Here is a 17,627-nt window from a genome sequence, read left to right on the forward strand (position 1 = left end):
AGCAAACAAATACTGTTTCTCACACTTCATTATGCTTTCTGTACATTTCTCAGTATACCAGAAGCTTTAGATACCCCCCAAAAAACTTTCCTCACTGCTTTCAACCGAGCAAGGTTTCTTCAAAAAATGTTTAGGTTAAGATCATTGTATGAAGGAGAGTTATATTTGTATCTACATCTATATCTATATTGATGCTCATTTCAATATTTGCCCTGCTCTTCTATTTCTTTAACCTCTCTCTAATGGTCACTTTCTTTTACTATATTAACAAATTTAAAATTTCCCTTATATTAAAAAAATTCTTTGATTCCATATCATTTTAGCCCCACTGTTATCCTCATCCAATTCTGTTTCTCTTTCCTTTCTTGCAGAGCAAAGCTTTTGGAAGGAGTGGTCTACCTTTTTTACCTCCACTCCCCACCTCCCCTTTATTTCTGAATCCACTGTCATCTGGTACGAAAAATGAACCAGTACAAAATATAAATGCAATATATTGATGATAAAAATGTAGAAATCATGGGCTTCCCTGGTAGCACAGTGGTTAAGAATCTGCCTGCCAATGCAGGGTTCGATCCCTGGACCAGGAAGATCCCACATGCCGCAGAGCAACTAAGCCTGTGCACCACAACTACTGAGCCTGTGAGCCACAACTGCTGAGCCCACGTGCCTCAACTACTGAAGCCCACGTGCCTAGAGCCTGTGCTCCACAACAAGAGAAGCCCCCACTCGTCGCAACTAGAGAAAGCCCATGCGCGGCAATGAAGACCCAACGCAGCCGAAAATAAATAAAATAAATAAATAAATAAATTTATTTTAAAAAATGTAGAAATCACAAAAATTAGGAGGAAGCAGAAAACACAGTACCCACAGTACTCATAGATAAGTACTGTCTGGTGTATTTTTAATAAGTTATTTCTTTATTTGACCTATTCTTTCCTATCTTTTTCTCTATTTTATTTTATTTTTTTTAAAGGGAACGCTATTTATTTATTTATTTTTGGCTGTGTTGGGGCTTCGTTTCTGTGCGAGGGCTTTCTCTAGTTGCGTTGAGCGGGGGCCACTCTTCATCGCGGTGCGCGGGCCTCTCACTGTCGCGGCCTCTCTTGTTGCAGAGTACAAGCTCCAGATGCGCAGGCTCAGTAGTTGTGGCTCATGGGCCTAGCTGCTCCACGGCATGTGGGATCTTCCCAGACCAGGGCTCGAACCCGTGTGCCCTGCATTGGCAGGCAGATTCTCAACCACTGCACCACCAGGGAAGCCCCTCTATGTATTTTAATTCCTTAAAAATTGACACCATTCTTTAATCTATAGTTCTATATTCTGCTTTTTCTACCTAATAAATGCTTTTTTTCCTATTAGCTAAATTTTGCTATACAGCAAACCACGTCAAAACTTAGTGGCTAATAACAATAACCATTTATTTCACTCAACACTGTGTGTCAGCTGGAAGGTTCTTCTACCACATTTCCATGCAGTAGACACGTTTCAAGATTTTTCTTTCTTGAGCACCACAGCAATGTCGTCTGTAGATCTGTCTCTGCTTCTTGAAAATCACTCCTTTCTTAGTTTCTAAGATCTCATTCTTCTTGCTTAAGCCCTTCCGAGGTTTCTTTTCTTTTGGTTTTTTAAAGATTTTTTTGATGTGGACCATTTTTAAAGTCTTTATGGAATTTGTTAAATATTACTTCTGTTTTATGTTTTGGTTTTTTGGTCACGAGGCATGTGGGATCTTAGCTCCCTGACCAGGAATCAAACTCGCACCCCCTGCATTGGAAAGTGAAGTCTTAATCACTGGACCACCAGGGAAGTTCCCCAAGGTTTCTTATTTCTTAAAAAAAAGTCCTGTGTAGCATTCTTTATTATGTGGCCAAGACCACCTTCTGGGTTTCTTTTATTTCTGCCTCTTTATATCCCCTTTCCTCTCCCCACTTCCCCTTCTCCCACTGGACTCACTCAAGTATCACGTTATCCCATCTCTAATGTATGCTTCAGTGGGTTTTATCCCCTCTTTAGGGACTGCATGTCTCCTGTAGTGATGACTTCATGGGTTGCAAGCTCAGTTCCAGTGTCATGGCCTTTCCAGTGCTCACCAGGGATCAAGTGCTTCTCTCCCTGTGCTCCCTTATTACTTTGTGCACCTTCTTGTTACTTGCCTAACTCTTCCTGTGGGAGGCTAGGAAAGTAGTCAGCAAATTTGCATTGAATTTTGTTTTTCAAGTGGCTTGAAGAAAAGACTTCTACAGAATATTTTAAAAATTTCGTGTTTGCTAATGATTTAACTATCCCAGCATGTTAAAAAATAAATGCTTTTAAAGCTCAAAATATAGAAAAGAAACTGAACTAGAGAAGGTAGCTAAGTGTTAAATCTTTTATAATATAGCAATAAAGAGATTGAAATAGAATGTAAGTTAGCCTACTTTAAAAAATTATAGCAATTAAGCAAGATAAGGATGGGATTATATATGTGAATGCACTTTGTAATCTATTCTTTATAAGTCATTACAGTATTTTGAAGCAGGCACACTCCTTCTTTAGATATCATTTTAATTCATTGTGATATTCACAGACACAGGAAATTTCTGTGGACTGGTGTCTTTCCTAATCAGTGACAGCCCAAATATGGGTTATGATATAGCCAGAATTCCATATATTTTGCTCATTTTAGTTATTTATTGTTCTCTGCACACTTTGGCATGAGAGTGGGGATTTGGGTCTGTTTAATCTCTGCTGTATCCACAGTATGGGAATGATGTCTGGCATGTCATGGGGACTCAATAAATATTAGTTGAAATAATGAGTAAATAGTGATTTGAAACAGGAAAAACAAAAGATTTTATAAACCTGATAAGATACAACCCACAGCTTTCCAAGAGAGCTAAGATGAATTATCATGTCAAAAATAGAAGAGGAAGTTCAACCAGCATGCCAGGAGAGCTAGCTGGAGGCATGCTGAACCCCACTCACTTGTGTGGGCGAGGTCGTGGCGGCCCACTTGTCCATGATATACCGGAACAGCATGAAGATTTTGTCAGAGAGGCGATTGGCATCCAATCTGGGGTAGGGGAAGTCTCTCCAGTGGTTGACATACTTGTAAATGGCTCTGCTGAACTTCTCAAGGGCTGCATTTTAAAAACAACCACAGACTGAGAAAAATATCAAGGTAGGTAGGACCATAATATAATTTGAGAAGAGTGTACTGATGATTAGCAAATGTGTAATAGTTTCCATAAAATCTTTTGACTGCATCAAGTAAATATATAAAAAGTGTTCAAGCCAGTTTAGTGAAATGTAAATTAAAACCATAATGAAATACTACAACATACCATCTGGAATTGCTAAAATTTCAGATAGTCAATGTCAAGTGTTGGCAGGACTAAGGGGCAGCTGATATTTTTACATTCTGCTGGTGAGAGTGTGAATGATTACAAACACTTTAGAAAACTGTTTGGCATTATCAACCAAATTTAAATATGCTTTATCTATGACCCAGAAATTCCACTCCAAGGTATACTTATGTGCACTAGATATGCATACATATGGGCACTAAAAAACTTGTACAAGAATGTTCCTATTCAATTATTTTTGTAATAGCCTCAAACAAAAAAAAAATGATCCAAATATTTGCCAACAGGTAGAATGGAAAAATTGTAGTATAGACATGTAATAGTATACAGAAATGAAAATGGACTACAGGTACACAAAACATGTATGAGTCTCACGAATAGGCAAAGCTAATCTACGGTGTTAGAATTCAGGATTGTGGTTACCCTTGGAGAGGATGGAGAGGTGATGACTGGGAGAAAAGATGGGGGCTTCTTGGGAATTAGTAATGTCCAAATTTTTTCCTGAGTTGTGGTCAAATGGATGAGCTACTTTGTGACAATTCATCAACCTGTATATTTCTGATTTTTATGTTTTTCTCCATGTATGTTTTACTTTAATAAAATTAAAAAATCTTGGGCCTGCAAAAATATCATATATATCACATATATATTTGCATCAAATGCGTTAAATAATACTTTTTCCTTCAGCCCCTCATGCAATCCCTTTCATTAGATAGTAAAAAAACTGTAGTTTACTCTCTCAAGGATACCTCATCTACAAATAACTCTATGGAAAAGATCCCAAGTATCTTAGCTTTAGAGCTGGTCAGTTTTGGTTTATTCCTATCCCCTCCAAACTCTCTCTGATAATCTCATGTCACATTTTGTCAAATCCATTTTGCGTGTGTGTGTGTGTGTGTGTGTGTGTGTGTGTGTGTGTGTGTGTGTCTTGCACTGCCCTATAATGAGAAGGGATGGTGCCGGGTTTGTTGATGGTATCTGAAACAACAAGCACAATGTCTGTTTATTTGCTGATTGATTGAATGCATAGCTAGATGGACGGCTATTAAATTTTACACCTTTTCTTTACTGGCAGTCAGGCAAAGTTGCTTAAGACTAAAGCGCACTTAGATAAATTTATAACACACAGATGAGAATTCCCTTATTCATTGCCACGATGATTTCTGATTTTCTTTTCTTTTACCTTCTTGGTTATTAATATTGGAGGTAGAAATGCACTTAGTGGCACCAGCGTTTTTTTGCTGGGACACAATGTTAGCTGTGATAGTAAGTAGGGAAAGTAAAAAATATTGAAAAGTGGGCTAATCTAATATAGTAGTTTGAGTCCTTGAGTCAGACTGTACGTGTCTCTACCACGTACCAGCTGTGTGATTGCAGGCAAGCTGTTTAACCTTTCTAAGCCTCAATTCCTCATCTGTAAAATGAACAGAAAATGTTAGCCACCTAATGGGGTTGCTATGAGGGTTAAATGAAATAATAATCTTAAAATACCCGAGGCAGTGCCCAGGCACATAGTAAATTCTCAATATTTATCAGATACAAATATTCCCTTTATTGAGGACAGACAAGAGGAAATGGGTAAAATAGAATAGAAAAGACTTGGTTGGTAGGTAAAGAAGATATTCCTAACAGTATAGGCTTTAAAACATTATAAAATAGTAGTGCTGGGGATGTCAGAGGTGGAAAGGGTCTTAGCAATCACTTCATTTGTTGTTGTTAGAGGTGAAATTGAGGTTGAGAGAAGGGCAGAATCATCTGATGGCTCAGTGACTGATCAGAAAAAAGAGTCCTGGTCTTCAGACTCATCCAAGAAGTCTCTCACTGTGCTGAAAATGCTTTTTCCAGGAACTCAAGGACATGCTTTTCTCTGTAGATTGTTGATTACTGTAGATATATTTCAGTTTTGGGGTAGAGGGATTTGTGACCATAGCTTGTTTACCCATTTTCCTTGATTGTATAATTGCTTGTATTTTGATTAGATTGTTTACTTATCACTTTCACAATATTGCATTACAAAGGGATGCCAAAATTTAGCCTATGGCTAAGAGCTCATAAGCTCTCATAATCACTGTTTAAAAGCATGATCCAACTGAAGAAGGAGGCTAGTATAAATCGACCTGGTGTAAGACAGTGGGAAGGATATGGACTGGGTAGTCATGTAGGCCTGGATGCCACCTCTCCATCTCACTGACTGTCACCACTCTGAGAAAATCGCTTAACCCCCATGACCCTCAGTTTCTCATCTGTAAAATGGGCGAATAGTACTTTGCAGAACTGCTGTGAGGATTGACAGAGATAACTCCTGAAGAAGGCCTTCCATGTGGTAGGCACTCAGTAAATGGTAGCTACTATTACTAGAAAGGACAAGAATGAAATAAAAGGAAAAACAAGACATTTGCTCCATTCATAGTCTGGTCTTAACAAAGAGGAAACCACAGGGATACCCACCGATACAGAAAGCTCCCTTCATCCCTTCCTCCTCGGCCAGCCTGAGCATGGTTTGCATGGTGAGCAAGGTCATCATCATGAAGGGAATGCTCTGGGACACTGCAGTGAGGAATCAATAAGCATTTCAAGGCTTCATAGGGGAGGCAGATGAGGTGCAGCGGGAAGTTGTTCTCTATCCCTCCCCCACTGTAATGCCAGGCTCTAGTTAGAGAATCAATCTGTAGTTAGAGTCCCTTAAAATAAGGTACTGGCTATACGACCATCTGTACCTGTTGCTTAGTAGCAATTACTTACTGGAATGATGATTTTATTTATGTTCGTCCCTCCCACCAGAACTTGCCTGTATCCCCAGGGCCTAGCACAGGTGATAGGTGCTCAATAAATATCTGTTAAATAAAGTGGTTTAGAAAAAAACATCCTAGGAAACCCTTACTTCATGTTAAGAGTTGAGTGGTTTGCAGAATACGGCTTGTGGATAATGTGCTTCTGCAAACACAAAACCAGGTGAAAGGGAAAATGAGGGTGGGAGAGAGTCCAGACAAATTCAGAGCAGTGTGGACCCGTGACTGGCCAGCAGGCTCATCTATGCTCATAAACAACAGCCCAAATGCCGCTATCAATGTTCTTTAGTATAAAAGAAGGGAGACATCCTCTCCTTTCTGCTGTTTGCTCCCATTTGGGTTTACACAATTAGAATGATAGTTTCCCAGGGAAAATGTGGACACTACTCCCTCCGTACCGTAGCTCGTTGACAGTTCAGCCAGGGCAAGCACAACGAATTCATTTGGTAGCTCCAGGATCCTGAAGTTATTTTGTACTTCATACATCACAGAGTTGAAATCATGTGCAGCGAGAGACACCAATACCTCTCCAGCTAGCATCCTGATTTCTCTGAGGATCTGAGGAAGAAAAGGAAAATAACAATAACAACTAGGAAGAGCGTAATGAGTCAGCAGGGGGGAAATATTGATAGTTTACATAATATTTATAAGTTCCTTACCTTTTCAATAGAGGGAGAACAGGCTGTTACAAACCCAGCGTGTAAGACTCTAGGGTAGGTGTCAGTAGCTGGGAAAGCAGAGGTAATTCAAAAGCACCTCAAAGCCGGGTTTTAATAGGATTCTTGTAAACTTGGGGCAATACATGTTTTCTTGTTAATTAATCAGGTACCATGAACATAAGATTTACATTTTATGTTGAAGTGATATGAATTACTGAAGGGAATGGAGAACAAAAAATGGGCTAGGATTTGGGCTAGAAAAACCCAAAGCTAGCTAGAGATTTGGGTTTTAGTATTGTCCTGATCTAATTATCCTTGATGTTGGAGATATTTGGAGGGACTTCTGCTTTTGGTAATAGTGAACGAGGTCAATTTGATCAACTTTCCTGCTCAGGAAAATAAAAAGTGCTGGGCAAGATATTCAAAATATACTCATAGAAACATCAAAGAGATCACAATATAAGGTGGAATGAATTACTGAATTGAGATCTGTACAAGACTGGAAATCCAGAGAGATAAGCCCTGCTTTTGAGGCTGCTTTGTAGCATTTTGGGACAATAGTCAGAACTCAGGGCCAACCAATAGTGAGATCCTGGTCATCTCACCTCTTATCTTTTGGGCTAAGACCTCAAAGGGCTGCATTGATATGAAAGGTTAAATAGGCTCTCCACAGACTGTAGTGCAACATTGAGTCACAGAAGTTGCCCAGAAAAATCTCAAGCCCTGAAATTAATCATAGATTGTTTGTGCCCTTGGCAAGTAAACAAGTAAAAATTCTTTCTGGAAGGAAATAACATTATTTTAAGACTCAAATTATTTCTACAAATAATTTTTCAGATACAGTGTCTAGTAGATATAGATAAGTAGGCAGGTGAAGAGATAAGAATTCATATGGGAGCCAAGAAACTTCGGTTCTAGTTATTTGTTCTGTCAATAGATAGCTGTATTACTTTGCAAACAATCTCTCTAAGCACCAACTTCCTCATCTACAAGTGGATGGGATATTACTCCTAAAGACTTTCTTAGCTCTACCTCGGTTTCCTCATCTGTGTTGGGGTAAATAATATGTGCTGTAACTGTATCCAGGTTACCATGAAGAACTAATAAAAGTGACCTGTGGTCCTGGCAGTGATGTAGAAAACTTTATGGATGTCTGTATGGGTGCAGTTGGGTTAGGTAAAGACCTGCTGCTGGTCCTGACACTGACTCATCATCAAGGATCAAACTTACATTGTCATCTCTCATGTCCTTAGAAGCGTAATAAATCAACCTTTGGACAATTGCATCATCCAAGATGTCAGTATTCTGAATAACGGAAGTGAGATGACCATAAATATCTTCCTGTGAACATACAAGGTTACACACAGAAATTTGAGTTGCAAAACTAAAGGAGTCAGATAAAGTCCAAATGAATAACACCATTAAACTAAGCAACATATCTCTACTACACAATGGATTTTATATATCCTAAGTGGGACTTCCTTAACATAATATTTATCTTTAGGAATCAAAGGCTTATAGGTAAAGCAAAGTTCATTCTAAAACCTATTTTAATTTGACTACATTTCTATGGCAAAATCTAACTGAAGGTAGGGGTGGGCTACCCAACATACTAAAGTCTCTTGAAATTCACTGTTGTTGGGCACTCAGGGCAATGGAAATGCCTATCAACCTAATTGTTGCTCTTACTACCAGAGAGTGACTATGGCATTAAGGAATACAATGCGATTCCCAAAGAGGCTGCTAAGTTATGAAACTTGTTCCTAAAGGGGATTTATAGGCCCTTACTTCATTCATGCCTTTGTGGAGAAGAAGTTGTAAATCCTTTTCCACAGAGCTGCAGCCTCTGGGACTGATATGGCTTGGCAGATGCTGGTGTGTGAGGGCTCTTCTCAATCTCTTAGGTGACCACATGGCCTTTGGAAGATGAGAGACAGGTGTTCTGAAATCTCCAAGAGCCTCAGGCATGCTACCTTGAGGTACTATGCCTGTGTTTAACGTGCGAAATAGCTCGCTTTGCATAAGGGATTCTAATATGGAGTCAGGGTTGAGAACCACTGGATTAAGGGATAAAGGTGTAGGCACTGCCCTTCACAGGGAGGCTATGTTGAATAATGATTAGGAGCATTATTTTGGAGTCAGACAGGCTTGTGTTTGGATGTAATCCTGCTGTTCTTAGGCAGGTAACTTCTCTGGGCCTCACTTTTCTTAGTTGTCAAATGGAAATAACAATACCTACATCATAAATTTGTGAGGAGTGAACATAATACAATGCACTATTGTTTAGAAAGCATCTAGCTCTCTCCAGCCTTAGGTAAATGTTCAATGAACAGTAACTGTTGTTATTTTACAAAAGGTTGTTGAAGCCAGAAAAGCCTTCAAATCTCAGAGAAATAAATCTCTAATTGTGAAACAGCATTACAGATGAGTAGGGGGGGATCTTTGGGGATTTTCATAGGAGCCCTCAAATTCCTTACAGGACATTTGGTCCTGTCCAAAACATTCATAAGACATTTGGTCCCCACAAAAAGTCCTTGACATGTTTTGTACAGGACCAAATGTCTGCTAACCCTCAAATTCCACAGGAGGAGTCTCTAATCCACATGGTTGTAAGTCTGACATCTCCCTTTTTCCACATCTATCTGTGTAAGGTTATGTAAGGGGGCAGTCTTTTGCTAGCTTCTACAGTTGGATACTCTGAATCCTCAAATGCCAAATATCATTGTTTAAACATTACAATGACTTCCATTAAAACTGCATTTTCTGAAAAACTGAATGCCACTTAAGAAGCAGGAGAGAAAAGGGGAAGTTGAAGCAAAGAACGATGTAGATGAAATGTTGCATTAACTGGATTAGAAAAAGTGAATGGGGAAGAGACTTTTCTCTATTTTCCTTACCTTGCTAATATTATCTTCCTTGTTCAGCATGCCGAGAGTGAGGTTAATCTCTCCAAAAATCCCTAAAATGGACAGGAAAAGAAGAAATAAGAACATGCTGAAATGCCCTCCTGTGAATTATTATGCGATGGTTACCTCTCTCTCCTTCTCATTCTCTCCTTCTCTCTCTCTCCTCTCTCTTCTTTCCTTCTCTCTCCTTCTTTCCTCTCTCACCTCCTCCCTTTCTCCTACTCTTCTCTTCCTCTTGACTGCCACCTCTTTGATGGCAGGAACTGTGTCTTATTCATATTTCTTATAATTGACATACTTGAAAATAGAAGATGCTTAGTATTTTTCAAAACCTGAATTAAACGTGGAGGGGAAGATAAAAGATGCTAGATCCCTGTTTATCTCTCCAGTCATGTAGGCATCACCCTATATCCTCTTTAGCAAGGCTCAGCTCTCAGATTCCATGAACTGAATCCCTTACACCTGACTTGAGTAGGGGAGGGCAAGAGTGTAATAGAGCTTGTTATTTTCCACCTCCTTCCTCATTGCCCCCACTGCCCGCCCCCCAACTTATTTATTCACATACTCTTTCTCTCTGACTTCCCTTCTGGCCCTCTCAGGTCCCTCTTCTGGTATCATGCTCATGCAACCTTGTTCTTTTCTGATAATGATCTAAATACTTTTGACTTGTACCTTCCAGGAATTATTTGAATAAAGCTTGTTGGAAAACTGAAAACACATATTTGAGTCCAGGGAATTGAGCAATTTCACACCACATGGCAAGTTGGTAGAAGGGATATTTCTCGATGTAGTGATTTTCCACAAGCCTCCAAATCAAACAACATAACCCTTTAGAACAGTCTTTTTTGGCAAAGCAGAATATTTCCAAAAGACTCTGCCAGTATTGAAGATTAAATAAGAAACTGCCTTTCTTTGTGTTGTAGCCCCACTTTCTCCTCAAGTAGACGATACATTTTTAAAGAAGGTAGGACACAATTATCTCTCAGGCTCCTAGTCTATCATTGGTCCTTTACAATCCATGTGATTTTATTATTTTGGAATAAAGGGAGAGTAGAGAGAAACAATCTTACTTTAGCATAGCTTTTCATAAAACCTTTTAAGGTGTACAGATCACCCTCAATGATGTACACCATTCCTCACCTCACATATGTATATCGTGACACAGACACAAAACACCTAATTCCTCAGGATCCGACGATGCTCACCTGCAGATTCCTCTGTGTCCTTGGCCATGTCTTGGCTGTTTCAGGCTCTCTAAGAGACGGCACCTAAGTATCAGAAATAATAAGGCTAACAAATCGAAGAAGCAGGTTGGCAAGTTTCTCACATAAGGTTCACATAAGGGTCTCTAAATGGAAGTCCCTCCACCACTTGATTGGCACAATGATCTGGAAGCTTCCAGTGATGGGCTGCTGCTGAGAAAGATGATGCTGTATTCTACCACTAGGACATTTTCTTGCTTCTGAGCTCCTGCTGACCAACAAAATGGCTTCATCTCACTGAATAGTGTCCTTTTGGTGGAGACCAGAGTATCTGAGAAGGAAGAAATTAGAGACTGAAACTCAAACAATTTTGGTAGACCAAAGGAGTTCTTCTCCCTAAACCTGGGTCCATTGATCACAGATTTGGGAATGGTTTTCAGTGGTCACTTTACTGGCCTGGTGTTGGTCAAGCCTTTATGGTGATCTTGTTGATTGTTCTACTTGGTGAAAGTCAGTCCACAAACTGGGCATGCTCAGTGGACCGGAATGCCCGTCAGGGGCAGTTGAATGGAACCTCCAACTGACAGCAGCAAAGCAAGACCTTCTCAGCCTCCCTCGCTATGTCTCCTATCACTGACTTGATCTGGATACTGCCCTCACTCCAGGCTCAGGCTTTTTTCTCTGACTCCATTCTCTTTTCTTGTTTTCAAATCATTCTTTACCTAGACCTCTTGGCTATAATGCTTTCAACTTTACTAGTACTTCAATCTGTTCTCAACTCCCCCCCCACCCCAATCCTAAATCTATATACAATTTCTAATGTATGTCCAGATTGTAAGTTAAGGTGGCAGATGTCAGAGAGAGTAGGAACTGGGTACCAGCAATCTATAGGTCTGGGTGTGAAAGGTGCCAAGGAGAGGGGCTCACAACTGTCCTCAGCTGCTGCTTCTTCTCCAGCTCTCATCTTCCCTTCATTAAGGATATTTCCGATGCAAAGGTTAACTGCTTCCAACTAAACCTTCGGACTCATCTTCCTTTGCATAGATACTTTGCTCTGGATCTATTACAGGGTTCTTCAGTAAGCTGGTGGTTAAAAACATTTTCAGCTTCCCAAGTCAGCATCACTGTTTCTCAGAGTGTGGTCCACAAGTGTCTTGTAACAGTTGTCCTTATTTAATCTGGTGTCCTTATTTAAAATATCCATTCCCAGGGATACCTCACACCTGGTAAATTACAACGAGGTTTGGAATCTGTATTTTTAATGCGTACCCCTAGTGATCCTTGGGTTCACTAACGTCTGAGAGACACTGGCCAAGATCCTTGTGCAATCACCCACTAGTGGATAACTGAAAATTTAGCACTTACTTGAAGGGTGTTCATTGTGTTTGGGCGAGAACAGCAGCTGTTCATCTCCAGAACCGTGACTCACTCACCCACTGGAGAATAGACCACAAATTCGTGTCAGAGAGGTAACGAGGTGATGAGAGGCAACCCGAATCTCTTAATGTCTTATAGGGAAATAAAAATGTTGAAAATGATGTACCCTTAGAATCTTAAAGAACAATGTACAGTAGCATCAATACTAAGAAAGCCAGCCATTTAGGTGATTGTTGTAATCAATTTCTTACTCTTTTCGTGAATTGTGACAAATAATTTTTTCGAGTGTCTGTACATAAAGATTTTCTCAATTTCATAGAGATTTGGGAAGCTAGGAGATGATTGATTTATACTGACTTTGTAATTTATTCATCAGGGCAATCAAAAGATCTTTTTTGCTAAATATTCTTTCAGATAAAGCAATTTACCCATCAACCTCTCTTTTCATAAGGTAATATTGCAGATAGATTTTTAAAAAGTCATTTTCCCATTATTTCCTACTCTTTATGCTAAGCTAGCACAATATGAGTTTGATTTCTCTGAAGCCCTAGAAGCGTGCTAAACCCTAATTCTCAAAGCTAATAAGATGGCAGGTGCTAACTAATGAAGTATTGTTTCTAGATATATGATTGCAGGGGAGTTGATATTCAACTTGCTAAAGAACTGAGGTGTCTCCCTGGGTATAGTGTAACCACTTCCTTTCAGTGTGACTTGTCCAACGATACTACCCAGCCCTAGGAGTACTATGTTCCCAAATGCAGTGTTATCGGACAAGAATATTAATAAGGCAGTAAAGGAAAAATATAAAGCTTTGGGAGAATAGATATATGAAAATAATATCAAAATATTATAGAAATTTTAATTTTGTGAAAATAAAATTTTAAATTTTTGTGGTTTTAATGGTTTCATCATAGAGTACAGTTCATTTAAACCTTAACATGAATCTTTTTATTCTTTAAAAGAAGTGTTGGATTTTATAAAAGATATTAAAAATGAAATTAAGCTCTGATATTTTGGGGTTTGTTTCAGGATATAAGCCTAATTCCTTGTACTCTAGTACATAAACGGGCAATAAATATGACATGGCAGTTTCATACAGAAGTAGATTAAATATGTCTCTGTTATAAGTGGGCTCCCATTTTCCTCTTTTGATTTTCCCTTCCTCTTTCCTTGCTCCCTCCTCCCTCTCCTCTCTCTCCTGTCTTCTCTTTGTTTCTCTCCTCCTCTCTGGTCTCTCTTCCTCTCTTCCTGTTTCTCTTCTTCTTTCTTTGCTTTTTCTTCTTGTAGTAAACAATAACAACAAAAGAATGACGTCCAGTATAGTTAAGTGTGGTTCAATTCAACACACATTTACTGACTACTTGTTGGGCAAAAAGCCCCGTGATGGAGGTGTGTGGAGGTACCATCATGAGAGGTCACGTCCTAACCTCAAGGAATTTGCAATCTATGGGGAGAAGCCAGTCCACTGACACAACTAACTGACAAATGATCCAGAGCAGTAATAATTATGCTAAGGCATAAACCAAGAGCATAACGAATTGTGAATTCTGTCCACAGAGCACAAGGGTAGTGCTTGAGATGGTCTTTGAAAGTAGAGATGAGCCCTCTGAATAACATACAGAAAAACTCATCTTCTTTCTCTAAGTAGAAGACAGCAGACCCTCTAATTAACCTATTCCTTCATCAATATGAATAGTGAACATAAATAATCTCATTTTCTTGATTTTTTTCTATTTATTTACCAAAATTTAGACTGCTATTCAAAGCAAATGTACAGTGTTCAGCCATGATACTATGATAAAACATATATTCAAAATACTTTTTTTTCTTCAGAGCAGAATTCATGTAGGAAACAAAAATAAAATGAAGAAACAGTATGAGATTTGGAGTTCAGAAACTTGGATTGTGTCTAAATTCTGCTACAAACTAGTTGTATTACTCTGGGAAAAATCAGTCTCTCTGGACGGAGTTTGAGTTTTCAGTTGCAAAGATGAAACAATCAGGTTAGTTAACATAAAAGTCATTCCCTGCATGAAGCAACTTTGTTTTCACTTTCACAGTGATACCAAAACCAGGTATACTGTTATTTTTAATCCCTAAACAACAAACTTATAAATGAATTGTTTGGACTGTGCCCTTTTGTGGATAGGGAATTTCTGATACTCTTCCCCACATAAACCCAGCACGGAGACTTCCTTCGTCCTTGCACTGATAGCAGGGGCCAGTGATGTAGGGAGAGGAATTTGGAGGAGCATCTAGGGATTGAACCAAGGCAACTGTGGACAGCAAAGGAAGACACATGAATGTACTTTCACAAAGCCTCATAAAATGACTTGAGCCTCAGTTAATGATTCTTGATTAATAATCCTCAAGAGACATGAGCTATGAATTGCTAATCTGAAACATGTATAAACAGCACTTACTCTCCTGTATATTATTAAGCATGCTGCATTTTAAAATTGAGGCTATGGTTTTAAAGTCATCCCTCAGGAATTCAGAAGAAGCTTAAGAATTTAGTCTTGACAAGGGAACTTGCTGATGGATTTATAAAGTGGTTTCACTCTCAAGTGATAAATAATTCAAGCCTCTACAGATGAGTAAGTAATTTTCTAGTAAATTGTTTCCCCAAAGCCTCTCATATTAAGCATTTCTAGCTTCATTACTAACAGGTGTCAGGAGAAGAACACAGCCTGACTTTGTAATTTGGAGTAGTGAGAGAAGCGACAGGAGACCTTTGTACCTCTGAACACCATGCCTGGTGGCCTGACATCATGAGAGTTGGTTTTCTGCTTTCTGAAGCTTATTCAACCCTAGTCAGAGATTTTAGAAGGACTAGGTCTTAACTGTCTCGGTGACCTCTTGGACCCTCAGGTTGCATTAGTGAGAAATGAAACATCATCTTTTTGGCTGAGGAATTCACCTTTAATGGTTTCTAGATAATTCAAAGTAAGATTCTTTCATTACCACAGCGTTTCAGAATGAATTACTTGGGTCCTGTAACTGCATAAGTATACAAATCTTAGAAGAAACAATCATCAGTATATTTTTAAGGAATAGAAAAATAGTTCCAGAAATACAATATTCTTTTCAGCTGTTTCATTCATTGTGCTCTTATAACTCCAACAAATATTTCTAAGTTTTGCTGTATTAAGTTTTGTAATGATTATTTTTTACTTCAGAGAAAATAAATTAAAAATACTATAAAAAAGAGACAATTCCATTGCCTATGGGTGATTATCTTATATTTAGAAAGAAAAATCTTTTACTTTTGTTTTTGAAGAAACAATCACGTTTCTGTTGTTTTTTGTAATAAGTAATCTTATTATTTTTATAAGATTAAAAACACATTTCTAATTCATGATTTTGATGGTTTCAGTGGCTTCTAGGTATGCTGTAAAAATGTGGATATCTTTTTTTTTATATCTTTATTGGAGTATAATTGCTTTACAATGTTGTATTAGCTTCTGCTGTACAACAAAGTGAATCAGCTATATGTATACATATATCCCCATTTCCCCTCCCCCTTGAGCCTCCATCCCACCCTCCCTATCCCACCCCTCTAGGTGGTCACAAAGCACCGAGCTGATCTCCCTGTGCCATGCAGCAGCTTCCCACTAGCCATCCATTTTACATTTGGTAGCGTATATGTGTCAATGCTACTCTCTCAAAAATGTGGATATCTTCACATTAAACTTAGAAACTTTTAAAATTCTACAGTTGTTCAATTAATTTTGTAAAAACAACTTATTAAATAAAGCTGTTCAAAACATTTTAATCAAGTGATAGTAAACTATTAGGTAAAATTTCAAATAATAAAATTTCTGGTTACAAGTCACACTCAAATATGAGTAGGAATTTTTGCTGGAAAGAAGGCAAATCACAAGACCATACTCTGGATCCAGGATTGAGAAACAAACATAACTTTCATGGCTGGTCCTTGCGTTGATGTATGTAATTCTTCCTCTGCTTCTGTAGTGCACAGAGATGAACACGCAAGTTCAAGTAGAGGAAACTGGAGCCCATGACAGCATTTTGTGCTGACTAAAATAGAAAAGTAGATATATTCATTAATAAATATTAGAGATGTTTAACAGTAAAGTTACTTGATCTACCCAAGGTTCACTTTTATCTTCTATAAAATGGTTAGGTGAGAAGATTAAATGGGTAATGCAAGGGAAAGACATGGCACCAAGTTTTCATTAAGTTATTGTAATCTGTTATTTTGCTTGTGTTGTTCTTGTTCTTGTTGAATTTATAACATAAACAGAAAACAGACTAATCAGGCCACATCATTCCAGCAGCATTATGCTTATTGAAGTTTTAAGAGTATGGTTTCTGATTTTAAGAAAACGTGTTTTTCCAGGACTTTTTATGAAATAATCATACTCATGATATAATCAATCTAATTGTTACTCAATAGTAGTTACTTCTTAAGCATTTCTCATTTATATTATATTTTGTCAAATAATATTCCTTAACTCCTCACTGCTTCCTGATAGTATATTAATTCAACAAAAGCAAACATACAGATCATTTTACAAACTAAACTATGTGATTTCTAAGTCTGTTTCTCTTTATTGATTATTTTTATTTCTCTTATTGGTCATATTTTCCTGCTTCTTTGAATGTCATTTTTTTCCCATTAGATGATGGGCATTATTAATTTTTTTCTTGTCAAGTGTTGAATATTTTTGAACTTTGTTCTGTGACACAGCTAAGTTACTTGGAAACAATTTGATCCTTTCCGAGCTTGCTTTTAAGTTTTATAAGGTGTGGGGACCAGGCAACCTTAATATAGGTCTAATTTGGCCCCATTACTGAGGTGATGCCTTTGTCAGTACTGAGTCCCATGAATTATGAAGTTTTCCACTTTGGCTGGATTCTCTGTTCAAGAGTTCAATCCACCTCTAACAATACCTACCCAAAGATAGCATCAGATTCCACAGGTAAAGGGTTCAGTCCCAAAAGACTGCCCCACACCCCACTCCTCACTTTACATGCCAGTCACAAGCCCAGGTTATCACCTGTGCTTCTGACCTACCAGCTATAGATTGGAGTTTCCCATGAACCCCTCCTAGGGTTCCACTAATTTACTAGAGTAGCTCACGGAAACTTAGTGAAACATTTTATTACTGGATCACCAGTTTATTATAAAAAGCTATAACTCAGGAACAGCCATATGAAAGAGATGCATAGGGCAAGGTATGGGGAAAGGGCACAGAACTTCCATGCCCTCCCCAAGTGCATCATTCTGCCCACATCTCCCAGTGTTCACCAACCTGGAAACTCACTGAACCCTGTCCTCTTGGGTTTTTATGGAGGCTTTATTTAAGCTTGGGCTTAATTGATT

The 17,627-nt window shown here is 38.5% G+C and overlaps 1 protein-coding gene across 1 annotated transcript in view; it reads right to left on the reverse strand.

Annotated features, from left to right (window-relative positions):
* MROH2B (maestro heat like repeat family member 2B) overlaps positions 1-12,154 on the reverse strand; it is a 64,377-nt gene extending 52,223 nt beyond the window's left edge. Inside the window, exons 1-5 of the mRNA XM_082382582.1 lie at positions 9,690-12,154; positions 8,023-8,133; positions 6,532-6,691; positions 5,793-5,891; positions 2,965-3,119 (exon numbers count right to left, since the gene is read on the reverse strand). Coding sequence (XP_082238708.1) covers positions 2,965-3,119; positions 5,793-5,891; positions 6,532-6,691; positions 8,023-8,133; positions 9,690-9,785 — 621 coding nt within the window. The 5' untranslated portion in view covers positions 9,786-12,154. The remainder of the gene's footprint in view (positions 1-2,964; positions 3,120-5,792; positions 5,892-6,531; positions 6,692-8,022; positions 8,134-9,689) is intronic.
* Between the last annotated feature and the right edge of the window lie 5,473 nt (positions 12,155-17,627).

The sequence above is a fragment of the Balaenoptera borealis genome (genome assembly GCF_965194805.1).
Source record: "Balaenoptera borealis genome assembly, chromosome: 2".
NCBI classification, from domain to species: domain Eukaryota; kingdom Metazoa; phylum Chordata; class Mammalia; order Artiodactyla; family Balaenopteridae; genus Balaenoptera; species Balaenoptera borealis.